Below are 14058 nucleotides of genomic sequence, written 5' to 3' on the forward strand. Positions count from 1 at the left end.
CACAAAGTTCAGTTTATGTAACTGTACCAGATCTAGATCCTCTATGATATTCTGACAATTAAGCCTGGTTTTACAGACTTTCTCATGAAATCAGTGTTTACTGCAACCAGGGAAGTTCCCTGCTGCAACTACTGGCATTTCTCTTTAATATAGCAAAATGTTTGGTATTTTTGTGATCATGATTGAGTGAAAGCAACTCCTCTGTACATGTATGTAGAGTCCAAGAGACAGAGGGAAAGAGAAAAAGGGACAGACACAGACAGAGAGAGCAATCAAGAGGGGGTTAAAAAAAATCACAGCGATAGAAAGGGAAAATTTATACCCCTTTCATAAACCTATCCTCCAATTAGCCGCCTAAGTGTAATGCGGATAATTCAATATAAATTGCATTCATAAACTCTGAAAATAATCCGCACTGTTTTTACGAGCGCCCGTCCTGAAAGAGGATAATCGTCCTGGCAACCGCACACACCCCCCTCCGATGCGGTTGCGTTGGAAAAGGGTGACCTTGTGACCGCTCCATGGCAATTATCCGCATTACTTTCGAAATGCGTTCATAAAGTCAAAATCTGGTCCTGATGCTGCTATTATGCGGATAATTGCAACATCAAAATAATGCGGATAACTCTGGTCCTCCTCCGATTTACGCCCAAATTATGCTGCTATTAGCCGCATAATTGGGTTTATGAAAGGGGTATTAGACACAACTATAGGTGGTTTCACACCATATAATGAGAACCCTTTTAGGCTAAAAAGAAATACCCAATAATTATTCTTGAATCCACACCGCCCTCAAACATACCTTTCGGAATAAGTTCCTGAAGTTAAGAGCATGCACAGTAAGTTCTGATATGCAAGCAAGGCACGAGATTCAAAATCACTAGCTCAGCAGCCACCCAACACGCTGGGCCAAAAGTTCCCGTAATTTGCTTTCACATTGCCAAAATACCTGCGACCTTGGAAAAATCCCGTGAAGGTTCTCGTAATTTCGCCAAGTACCTAAATAGTGGGTATTTTCTTTCGGGGAAATTACGCGTAGTTTGCTTTCACATTACCAATATACCTAGAACTTCGAGGCGGTCTGAAACCACCTTATGAAAATCATTTTAGTATCCCAATACAATTTTTTATGAAGTCAAACTGAAGCCCCTTTCTCTCGCCCCTCGATGCATAAATATAGCATTGAGGCCTTCCCATGCACCTGCTCATAAAGCAAAACCAACTATTAACTGCAGCTCTTAATTAGTCCTTAATTACCACAGCCAACGGTCTTGCCAAACGACAGGACAAAATGGGAATATTAATCTTCAGTTGCCAATTTGTTGCGCTGCGTTCGGGCTGAGTGATTAGTGACCATAGTCAGTCTGTACATGTAGATGCATTAAATAAAGCCTAGAGGATGGAAAAGGGAAATTGGGCATAAAGTGTGTGCATTCATGCATGAAATGGGAGGAGTTTTTTATGATAAAGCTGTATTTAACAGCGGAAATTGATTCTCGAGACGATTAATAGACAGAAATTAACCACAAATATGCACGGTCAGGACTTTGTGCATCGTAAAGATGATTTTTAATATGTGTGTACAAAAATGATTTGCTGGAGGCCGATACAAATCAATTCTGAAAATTTTGCATCTAGTGTGCATATGAAGAGTTCAGTTGCAAAAGGGGTTAGGTCCACTTTGGACCATTCCGAGAAAAAACATGTTTTTATTCTCACTTTTTGCAATATGCTTTATGAGAAACTAAATTGCCATGATGTACTACCCTATCATGTGAACACTAAATTGGGTACAAAAGAAATCTACCTATCTTCATTTTTTTATATATATTTTTGAAAAAAACATCATTGTGGACCTATCCCCTTTTGCAAGCAAACTGAAATAAATCCAATCTCTTTTGATTAAAAAAGTGATTTTGCCACTTTCATTCATGTTTTCATTAACTACTATTAATAAATTGAGGGCAGTATTGCATAAATTTATTTTACAGGCGTTCAAACCATTAAAACCCTGATCTCCCATACATTATATGAATTTCCCCATGACAAGGCCTCTTGAGGAATATACACTCTAGTAATCCTACGTACTACTACTAGCACGATAATTGCGTCTCCATTGCAAATAATCTCGAGATTGTTCAAATCAGGATAATTTGCCGGATCAGAAATAGCGCGCTAATTTCAAAACTTGGGATGGTGAAGACAGCCCTATTAAGACTAGAGCAAATGTCATGTCACTCAAAGTACATGTGTAGGGCATTATAATCCCTTTCATCCCTCAGATAATCAGCTCAAATAGGCCCACTGTACATCCTGCTGGTATACAACTGTATTACTATTCATACAGAACAAAGGGTTTATACCAACTTTGATGAATAAAAGTTGAAGATAGAAAGTCTATAGTTGAGATTCCATTCTGAAGTTAAAGGTCAAGTCCACCTCAGAAAAATGTTGATTTGAATCAATAGAGAAAAATCAGACAAGCACAATGCTGAAAATTTCATCAAAATCGGATGTAAAATAAGAAAGTTATGACATTTCAAAGTTTCGCTTATTTTCAACAAAATAGTTATATGAACGAGCCAGTTTCATCCAAATGAGAGAGTCGATGATGTCACTCACTCACTATTTCTTTTGTTTTTTATTGTTTGAATTATACAATATTTCAATTTTTACGAATTTGATGATATAGGACCTCCTTGCCTGAAGCACAAAATGTTAAAATAATGGAATTCCATGTGTTCAGGGAGGAATGAAACTTAATTTCATATGACAATGACGAGAAAATCAAAATATTTCATATAATAAAATACAAAAGAAATAGTGAGTGATGTCATCATTCCCTCATTTGCATACCGACCGAGATGTGCATATAACTGTTTTGTGAAATGAAGCAAAACTTTAAAATGTCATAACTTTCTTATTTTACATCCGATTTTGATGAAATTTTCAGCATTGTGCTTGTCTGATTTTTCTCTATTGATTCAAATCAACGTTTTTCTGAGGTGGACTTGAGCTTTAAAAGCTTGTGATTTTACTCTACAAGTACATGTACATGTACCACAGGCAATACATGATGGGAGAAACTCTTTGCTGATCAAACTTTAATTTGTAAAATATTTGTGACTTGTCAGTCATGATACACAATGTTTGTAAATCACAGTCAAGATTGATACACAGGGAATAATCTTGAGATATAAAAAAAGAGAGACCGAGAGAGAAATGAAGGTTTGGAAATGAAATAGGAAAGCAAAAAATGCGCTCTAGACAGAGATTCAGTGATGAATATAGGAGGAATTGAAAGGGTCATCAAGTCACATCATCATTGACAAAGTCTGATGAGAGTGAGAATAAAAAGGAAGAGATCAATTGAAAAGAGAGAAAAGAAAAATGAGCAGACAGGGGAAGAAAAAGAAAGATGGATGAAGAGATTGGAAGGGACACCAAACTGGATTCTAGGCTAATTATTGCAATGGGCTATGTCTTGGAATAATATCCAAGCTCTCTACTGGCCGCAGAGGCGACGCAGGGAAAAAGGGAGGGTGAGAAACGTGGCATGAATCGCTAATGGAGCCTTGCTTTCATTGGCCCTATTTTATACATACATGTATGTAGCTTGACTAGCTTCCGATTGGCTATTTCTACATTTTATTGCTTGATTATGAATCAAGTATGGCATCATTGCATTTTCCTGTATTAAAGGGAAGTGCCATATTTGTTTGTAAAATTGTATTAATTAATCCACTGGAGTATTGAGCACACCAATTTGTAGTACTAGTAGACTGGATTTTGTTAGAGTATGCAATGAAATAATTGTAATTTATATGAAAATCTGAATAAAGTGTACATGTACTCCATGGTTTGGGAGCAAGGGTACAATTGAAACCTCTTCCAGAATACGGGCCTGGCTGAGTCTGTTATCCAGCCAAAGAACTTGGCTTCATCAGTGAGAGCTGGTGAAGACACATCACATAAAAATTCACAAGGGGTCCGGCCATTATACTGTAATCTCCCTAGATTATACATTGTGCAGTATTAAGGTTTACAGCACAGGTCGAGATGCTACCTTTCTGTACATGTCATATTGAAATCCTTGAAAACTATGTACTGTACACTCCACAACTTGATTCAGGCAACCCTTCTGTTGTAAATTTAATGTACACGTACATGTATTTCAAAACATTAATGTACTGTAATAGGCCTACAATGTGCATACAGAAGTACATGTACATGTACAGGTAGGGGGGGGCCGTTTCATAAAGCTGTTCGTAAGTTAAGAGTGACTTTAAGAACGACTGGTGAACCCTTCTTACGCATTAAACCATCGCCAATTCAATATACCATTCACCACAAGAAAGGATCACCAGTCGTTCTTAAAGTCGCTATGGCCCCCAGTACATTATACATGTAGGTCTGTATACAATGTAGGGGGTCTATAGTAATATGCATGTACATGTAGCTCTGCATGATTCTTTTTATATTAAAAAAACATAAAAGCCTCTCACAAACCCTGTTGCGTTACAAAGGTGATAATCTTCTGGTTCCCTACTTGTCATGTTCGATTGAAATTTTTGCGCTTTGGGGCAAGTCCAAGAATTCGCGCGTGTTACGTATGGGACATTTCAGAGGCTTTAATGACCTGAAAAATAGTGTTGAATGACTTTGATTAAATTGAATACCCTCATGATGGTAGACATCTAGGAAAAGAATAATCATGCAAAAAATGGTGACATTTGACCTTGACCTTGACCTTTTAGAGGGAAAAGATGGGCCGTTACGTATGGGACGCAGAAAAAAGACAATTTTTGAAACATTTTTTTCAAGTTGAGAATTCTCTGAAAGTATTTCATTTGACAACTTGTAACTTACTGTGATAAAAGTCACAATACTCTAGTATATCTAAGGCAAGTTTCATGTCATAAGCGAAATCCCTCTAATTACAGACTCTAATTAAAGAAATTAATGACATGTTACGTATGGGACAGTTACGTATGGGACATTTTGTCCCCATAGAGAACGTACACAATTTTCCCCATAATTCAAAAAATTGAAATAATTTAAAATATGGAAATAACAAAAGAGTTTCAGTCTTTTAAAATGTTCTATTGAGACATATTTGATATGACTGAAGAGGAAATTAGCCATTTCAACATTTTTTTTTCTTGTTTTTCATGGTTTCATGAATTTCTTATGTATTTCTATTGTTTTTGTTTTTTTCATATTTTTCCATTTTCACAAATTTTTTGTTTCAATTGCTTTCATTAATCAGTATTCATAACAAATCAGTCTTTAAAAACTAAAGAAAAGGTAAATAATCACTTTTTAGAGCACTCTTGAAATTTGTTTTTCTCCATTCACTTTGTACACAAATCTCCCCATTGACATTGTGTGTAAATGTCCCATACGTAACATGTTGTCCCATACGTAACAATTTTTTAATTAACTTTTAATTAAAAGGTGAACTCTATTTTTGAAACTTTTTTGGTATAACATTTTCATACTTTATAAATTAGAACTTCCCAGAGATGCAACAATACAAGTATTGTATTATGAGAAATAACTTAAAAAAACGTCCTCAAAATGTTACGTATGGGACATTCCATCCTTGGACAAGACCTAATTTGCATAATTAATTAGATGACACCACTTTTTTTCCCCAAAAAGTAATAAGATGTTAGGGGGTCCATGTCCCACCTATGACTAAATCTCACAAGTTTTCTTTTCATTTTCTATGAGTTTTTATAATTGTCCCATACGTAACGCCCATTTTACCAATTATGCAAATTAGGTGCCCCAAATTAGCATAAATATGCATATTATCAAATTTTTCTTAATGAAATTTTAAAATTCAACATTTGGGCTTTCTTACCCCACCAAAGATAACTTCTTAAATTAAAGATGAAATTTTGCCTTCTAGGGTGACCTTTTCTTGGACTTGCCCTTTGTCTTAAATACAGTTGCAGTACTTACATGTAGTACCACTGTAGCATTCTTTCTTTAGAGGGGATGGACAATGAACACCAAAAAATAAACCAAGTAATGTACAGGAATGATGTCCACTTCTCTCATGATCCTTCAACCTACATGTACATGTACCCCCCCCCCCCTCCCAACCAGTTCTTTCTTTTTCTTCTTTTGGGGAGGGGAGTTACATGTACTGAACGTTGTACTGTCACATCTGCTGGCACTTTGAGGTACATGTACTGTATTTCTGGGGTGAAATTGCCAATAGTAATCTGTGATTTTTTCTCTCCCTTGCTCCCTGCCCCTTCTCATGCTGTCTTTCTCTCACTCCCTCTCTCTCTCTCTGATCCCTGGCCATTCAAGGAGATCTATAAGCTCTTGCATGCTGTCTGTACGAAGGCCCTATTCCATACATTGTATAATTTGTAAACAAATAAAAGCAGAAATAAATTCACAATGCATGCGAACCCTCTCCGCTCAAGCTTTATTTAAAAAAAATCAAATTGCAGGATTAAAAGTTAAACAGAAGAGACTAGGCGAACAAAGGATGATGCATTCGTCATTACATATCAATGAAGTTGACAATTTTCACGCTGACATCGACATCACCTTGTCGCTCCAGTGAGCGAGTCCAATGCGTCTTAATTGCAGATTACCCTCAGGGCGATATATGACGGGCGAAGCGAGACTGAGTGCCGGTGCGCTAATTTATTATTTTTGTGTGACTAACGCAACAGTGTTTTCAGTTCTGTCATTGTGTTAGATTGGCTCAAGTTCAGTTTTGATTCTACAATGTACATGTACATGTGTGCTCAACTGTTCTACATGTACATCTACAATGCTTTTCCTTTTTTTTCTTTTTTAAAGGTAAAAGCATGCAGTTTGAGCAAACAATAATTTAAAGTCTTTAAATTGAAAATCATGGTTTGATTGTCTCGCTATAACACTGTGGCATGTACAGTACGCGTTCATGTACATATACCTGGTACTGTGGTACATGACATAAACTTTGTTATCATTAAATCGCAGCTGGAAACTGACAACACTGATCACTATTAAACACAGAAAAGCATACAGTGTATACAGTGTATGTGGGAATATTGCTTGGAAACATACCCGACAGTTTATGGAATTCAGTGCTTACAATTTTGCTAATTTCTCAGCAATTAGGCTGTGTAGACACATTTTCTTTGAGAGCCATTTGGCATACACTGAAGGCATATCTTTTTTTTTTTCTTTATACATGTACACAAAAACTATTATTAACATTGGATTCTGTGCGAATTCATTTGGAGATCGTTTTAAACCGCAACTGGCATTTCTCTTTGAAATATTTAAGATTCTATGCACACAGTTTTAATTGTACTACTGTACATGTATGTGCCAACAGTCCACGCACACAGTTTCAGTGTACGTACATTGCACCGTATGTACATAGTAGGATCCATGATTGTAGTTTTTTGTACCAAAAAGTATGTACAGTATGTACATACTTTTTGGAAAATTGCCAATTCGTCCACTGCCACCTCGCTCACTCACCACATGGTCTACATTGTACCTTCATTTTAAATAGTCTACTGCCATTTTGTCCATCAACATTTCATCAAACGACCATTTAGTCCAATAACCATTTGGTACAATCATCACTTTGTCTAATTACCAGTTCGTCTATGACCATTTCGTCTCATAACCAGTTGGTCTAATATTCATTTTATTTTCAATCATTTTGCCCAATTTAATACATAGTCTAATTGGTCGCATTTCATAAGTTGGGTATGCAAAACGGGTGGCGTATGAACAATTTTCCACACGGTGCCATGGATAAATTGTTGCTACATCACAGCATCTTGACCAAATTTGTTGAGTAATATCTCATTTTGAAGCTAAAACTATAGGCTAAATATATTACTATGAATTAAATCAATACAATATCAGGAACAAAAACTATAGCACATTAAGTTTGAAGTAACAGGGGTGGTGGAGCCGGTGGATGCGGAGCCGGTGGATGTGGTAAATGATAAAATATTAATTAAACCTAATTAACAACTTACTATAATATGTAATATGACTGTTATCCTCATATTTCTGGGCGTTTTATAGCAGGGAACAACTAAATGTCATAAAAATTTGACAATTTTGAAAATATGCAGCAATGGAATACATGTGTATGTCAGCTCTGATCTGCAACTTAATCAATTAGTAAACCGGAGAGATTTGGTTAATTATCTAATTTGTAATCTTAATTTTTAGTACAAATGTTGTGTATCATTGCAACAAACATTTCTTCCCATGATATTGTCATTTTGCAAAGCATATAAATACAGTGATAGGTATTTTTGGGGCAAAAATGTGAAATTAAATACTGTTAATAAATTAGTATAATTAATGTGCATACAATAATAGATAATTATTTGATTTTTGGTACAGATTTAATAATTGATGTTTAAAGACTATAACTGCAAAATACTAGGGTGATCCAACGTTGCATTAACTTTTGACACCATTTTATGTGCAGCAGGTCCAATTTGAGAAAAACACATTTCAAAATTCACATTTACATTGACGTCTATGTAATAATTAGCTGTTAATAAGTCATTTTAAGGAAAAATAAAGGTATTTGAGACTTAAAACTTTTTCATTATTTAGAGAATGGTAATAGCTATAACATATAAAAAAATAAAATTTTTGACCATTTTTACCGTTCGCGAAATTGGACCACCTTATGATATGCGACCAATTATAGACCAAATGGTATATGGACTATCAATATGGCTATTGGACCAACTGGTTATTAGGATATTAATGGTGAGTGGACAAAATGGCAATTAGACCATGGGAATAATGGACAAACTGATGGTAGACCAAACGTTGGCAATTGGAAGAATTGGCATTGGACCAAATGAAAATAAACCCAGTGCATACATGTACGTGTAGGGCATGCCTTCACTGTGTGTGTTTTAATAATGTTTTCTGTGATTTTGGCATTCACACTGCACAAAATTAATTCTTTCCTGTATATGGAGGCCTATTTAATACTTTGATCAACTGTATAAAAACAGAAGCTCATTGAGAAGCTCAAATGTCTCAAGAATGCCAAGAATTCATTTCCTTGTTGCTTCATGATCACACCCTTAGCACAGGAAATACACGCATTCCTTTCCAATGCACAGAAGGGCCGACTGTCTCCAGTGCCAGTTTTTGGCTTTGCAATTTTTAATACATCATGCCTTCATTACTACATTAAGGTATTAGGCCGACTTTTTTTCTGAAACTGCAGGGTATTTTTTTTTATTTTTAGGGGCTATTTTCCACATTTGTGGGCTATTTCTGTCATTTTAAGGGCTACTTTGTTGCAACAAGTATTATTCTGCCTTAAATATGTACATGTACATGTAGGCCTATATGTAGTAGTGTAGTTGTACAGTACATGTAGTATTGATTTTTCTTAAATAATCTTGAATACATGTATCAGTGTTTGTGACACCGACAGATCTTGGGGCGACTCTACAAAAAAAATGGCTCCCAAAAGCATGTCTTGTAGCCTTTTTGTAGGGGAATTTTATGGGCAATTTGGAAAGTCATGAGGGCAAAATCACCCATCACCCTCTGGGTCATTTCCTCTCTCTGTAGGGCTGGTGATCCTTTCTTTCGGTATATGGTATACAGTACACCATAGGCGATGGTTTAGCTCGTAAGAAAGGATCACCAGTCATTCATAAAGTCACTCTTAACTTACGAACAGCTTTATGAAACGGCCCCCAGGGGTGGTAAATTCTGTATGTACATGTACTGTATTGTACATAAACTTTTCATACACTGTAGGGTCATTGGACGTGCACTGAACTTTCAAAAGTTCAAATGACAATTTTACAATGTATCTCTACAGAGACACTGAATTCAAACAAACAAACACAGATCACCAAAAATCTGTGAGAGGAACCAAATATGAAAACAAACATGATAAACAATGACCTGGGATAAAATACACTGGCCTTGAACAGTCCCTGTATGAACTCACTCAGGAATGTCATTGTGTATGGAAGTATTGTATAGTATTGATCATGGCATAACTAGTGACTTCCTATCCTACAGAAAAATAAATGTATTCATACTGAACGCTGAAGGGTGTGGACTTGTGTACTGAATAGTAGTCCACTGTATACATGTAGGTCTATTTGGAAATGAACTATGCATACAAAATGTACATACATGTAACATGAGTAGACCTACATGTACATGTACCTGTACATTAAAAAAAAAGTAATATGCTGTACATGTATTAAAAGGTAGGCTACATGTACAGTTGTGCACCTGTATGCAGGCATAATATGAAAGAAAGTGACAATTATACATCTATTCAAAGCAAAATAACAAACAGAAATCTGCAAATAGCATATTTCACAATGTACATACGGTACATGTACATGTACAACAGAAACTGCACAAGCAGTTACAGTATTGTACAGACTAGTACACTTTCACAGTATGTACATGTACAGTGTACAGGCCTGAAAAATTTGTCTCCCTTTCATTATTTCCAGTCTGATACATGTGTACATGTACATGAATGAATATTGTAGGCATATGACATGAATATACTGTACATTCGTACATGTACACATGTACATGTATTACATCGCGTTGCCATCACAAAAAAAACCTGACTCCATAGTCCTCTCGATTTGGGGTAGGCCTCATCAAGAAGCTGATTCTAACATCATACAGTACAGAATGTTAAAACATTCCCTTCCCATCCATGAATGACAACATCTACATGTATTTTACAGCCCTGAATACATCACTGTATGTAGCAGCCTCCTACAATACACCCCTCCCCAACCTTTCTCTCTCTCCCTCTCTCTGTTTCCCCCTTCTTTCTTTTCATCCCTGTTCCATCCCTGTCTCCTTTCCTCATTCTCCCCATTCAATTTCCTCCACTACCCCCCCCTTCCCCCCCCCCCCCCCCGGGGCTCCACACTAAACTTGTTTTCTTGGTGGCCCAAACGGGTCCACCAAAATCATCAATTTCATATTCTTGGTGGCCCGCAAATCAAATTTGGTGGCCCAAAGACAACAAAAAACAAAACAATTTATCAAAACTTTGGTAGACCGGCCGGGCCATTAAGTGTGGGCTTTTACAGAATTTTGGTGGCCCGACTCTCATTCTTGGTTGCCTCGGGCCGCCAGGCCACTGCTAGTGTCGAGACCTGCCTTCACCTCAGAAATACGTAAATCAAAACAATTCACATGTACATGTATTTACTTACACTTTTGCGCTTGAGGGTGGTTCCCATGCCAGCTCTCCCGTCCTGAGATTGCCGTACATGGGCCGCTGTGTTTTGGGTTCTATTATCTCCACCCATTCTACCCTGTACATGAAAATAAAAACAACAGGAGAAAAGTCAAGTTTTGATAAACAAAATTATGAACATTCTAAAAAAAAAAGGATTGTACATGTATTACACTAAAGGATACGTGTAGGAAATAATTTTAATTTCAGCCTTTTTTATTTTTTTATTTTTTGTTTTTTTACACATTGGAGTGATTGCAGAAAACAAGGGCTACACAATAAAATACAATTATGCAGTGGCAAATATCATTATTCTGCCATGCATGTACATAAATGTACATACACAGCACATGTAGTTATAAATAGAATATTGATAATTTTCTATCAATAATCTTGAACATTGATAATGATAGATCTTTGGGAAAGAATAGTCGCCCCTAAGAATGTATCGGGGGAACTTTATGGGCGATTTAGGCTGTCATGGGGGTGAAATGATCTGAAATTGCTTCTCGCCATCATGTACATTCCCTACACTGATACACTGACAATAAACAGAAGGGGGAAGAAAAAAGAAACCCTGTAAAAAATACAAACACCGAAGTATGTCTCATCAAATTCAAGGCTCCACACTAACTTTTCTTCTTGGTGGCCCGATCGGTCCACCAAAATCATCAATATTTTTGGTGGCCCTCAAAGCAACTTCGGTGGCCCTAAAACAATAGAAAACATTACATTTAGCAAAAATTTGGTAGCCAACCGGGCCACCAATTGTGAGCGTTTACAGAATTTTGGTGGCCCGATTCTCAATTAAGGTTGCCCCGGGCCACCGGGCCACTGCTAATGTCGAGCCCTGTCAAATTTATAAAGGGGAATGATAACAAACTTGTGAACATCAGGGAAAAATCACACGGCTCGTGGCAAATTCGCTCCCAAATGCTCAAAAGAGGTAAATTCCCGTTCGAAACACTGTTAAAGGGGCACTCCAGGATGAAAACAATATGATTTGAACAGATTATAAAAGAAAAATCAGACAAACAAAACAATAAAAATGGCATTGAAAAAAATTGCATTATTCCGGCGAAGCAGTTCTAAATGTGTATGACTGTATGTACATGCCCCTACAGAAATTTAAGCGTGCCGCATGCTAGTAACTAGCAGGGCGCTCAAAGCGAGTGCACGCTAGCGAACAGTCCCTGCTCGCTAAAAGATCGCTTAACTATTTACTCTGCACGCATATTACACGCTTATTAAACTAGCCGCATGCTACATGTACATGTAGTTACTAGCATGCCGCAAGCTTGTCGCAGGCTTGCCGCAAGCTTGAAAATTTCTGTGGGGGTGTAGGCATGTCTTCATGAATATTCAATGAGCAAACTGATGATGCCATGTCCTTACTCGTTATTTTGTATTTTATTATATCTTTTGTATTTTATGATATGAAATGTTTTATTATGATTCTATAGTTCCATTTTCACTTTTTGTTATCAGATTTTGATAAAAAATTTCAGCATTTTGCTTTGTCAATTTCACTGTACATGCAATTTATTTAGATATAGCATTTTCAGCCCAGAGCATCCCTTTTAATGTTGTATCAACACTCAACAGCCAAAACCACAAGTCACTTGGGGCAAAATGGTATTGGTAACTACATGTACTCTGGCCGAGTCTACATGTATATCCCTGTACTACAGGGTAGGAGGAAAACAAATTCTTGGAAAAGTATTAAGAACCACTTATTTTGCCAATTGACACATTTTTTAAAGTAAGCCCTCTCTGCTGCAGTTTCAGGGTTAGTTCCTGCCAAACTTTAATTGCTGAAACTTGACTGAAACTCTTCCTCTTTCTCTTTCCGGCACTGATTGAGTGTTTAATAAGTGGCTTCCAGAATAGCTACACAGAACACACCTTAAAGGGGAAGTTCATGCTTATGGGTATTTGGTACTGTAATACATGTACTACAGGTAGCTAAAAAAAAATAAATAAAAATATGTATACAGGGTGTACATATAGGTTTTACAAACTTACAGGTATCTGTCATTGTCAAGTACAATTTTTATACCACAGGTTGCTACATTTATAAGCACTTGCCCGATTGCCCTTGACAAGTACATGAAAAGTTTTGAAGTCGGGCAAGTGTTTTGAAGAAAAGACCAAAACTACATGTAGGCAAGCAGAATTCTCACAGTAAAATGACAAAAATTTGGGTCTATGGCAATTACATGGTACATCAGGTCAAAAGACAGAAAAGGTCAATGGTAAAGCCGCAATACTTTCTTTTGAAGAGGTGAAACTTTCTTATTCAATGATTTTGGGGGGCAAGGGAAATAAATTTTTTTGCAAGTATATTTGAACTATTTAAAACTTAACTTGCCAACTGGGCAAGTACAGTGTACTTCTAATAAGTTATGTACATGTAGCATCCTGTAGTGTAAAGAATCCTCATCATCTCAGGTGTGCAAATGAGGGACTGATAATGTCATCAACTCACTATTTCTTTTGTATTTTATTTCAAAAAATTGAATAAATATTTTCATTTTTTCTTCATTGCCATGGGGAACAAAGTTTGTTGTTCTTAAAATTTTATGGTTCAGTCAAATTGGTCCTTGTACATGTATCATCAAATTTGTCAAAATTGAATTGTATACAATTCAAACGTGAGTGATGTCATCGTCCCTCTCATTTGTAAGTACATGTATGTAACTTACAATCATTGTTACTATCAAATTGTGCATTAAATTTTTTTTAAATTTAAGCTTAACTTTAAAATGTTGTGTTTAACTTTTTACATGTACATCCCATTTTTA

At 36.4% G+C, this 14058-nt stretch overlaps 1 protein-coding gene across 3 annotated transcripts in view; it reads right to left on the reverse strand.

Annotated features, from left to right (window-relative positions):
• Positions 1–14058, reverse strand: part of LOC121417171 — an 85973-nt gene that overhangs the window by 69734 nt on the left and 2181 nt on the right. For all 3 annotated transcript variants that reach the window (XM_041610763.1, XM_041610764.1, XM_041610762.1), the window contains exon 2: positions 11232–11333. In XM_041610763.1, the coding sequence (XP_041466697.1) occupies positions 11232–11333 (102 nt within the window). The remainder of the gene's footprint in view (positions 1–11231; positions 11334–14058) is intronic.

Source organism: Lytechinus variegatus, chromosome 6, assembly GCF_018143015.1.
Source record: "Lytechinus variegatus isolate NC3 chromosome 6, Lvar_3.0, whole genome shotgun sequence".
Lineage (NCBI taxonomy): Eukaryota > Metazoa > Echinodermata > Echinoidea > Temnopleuroida > Toxopneustidae > Lytechinus > Lytechinus variegatus.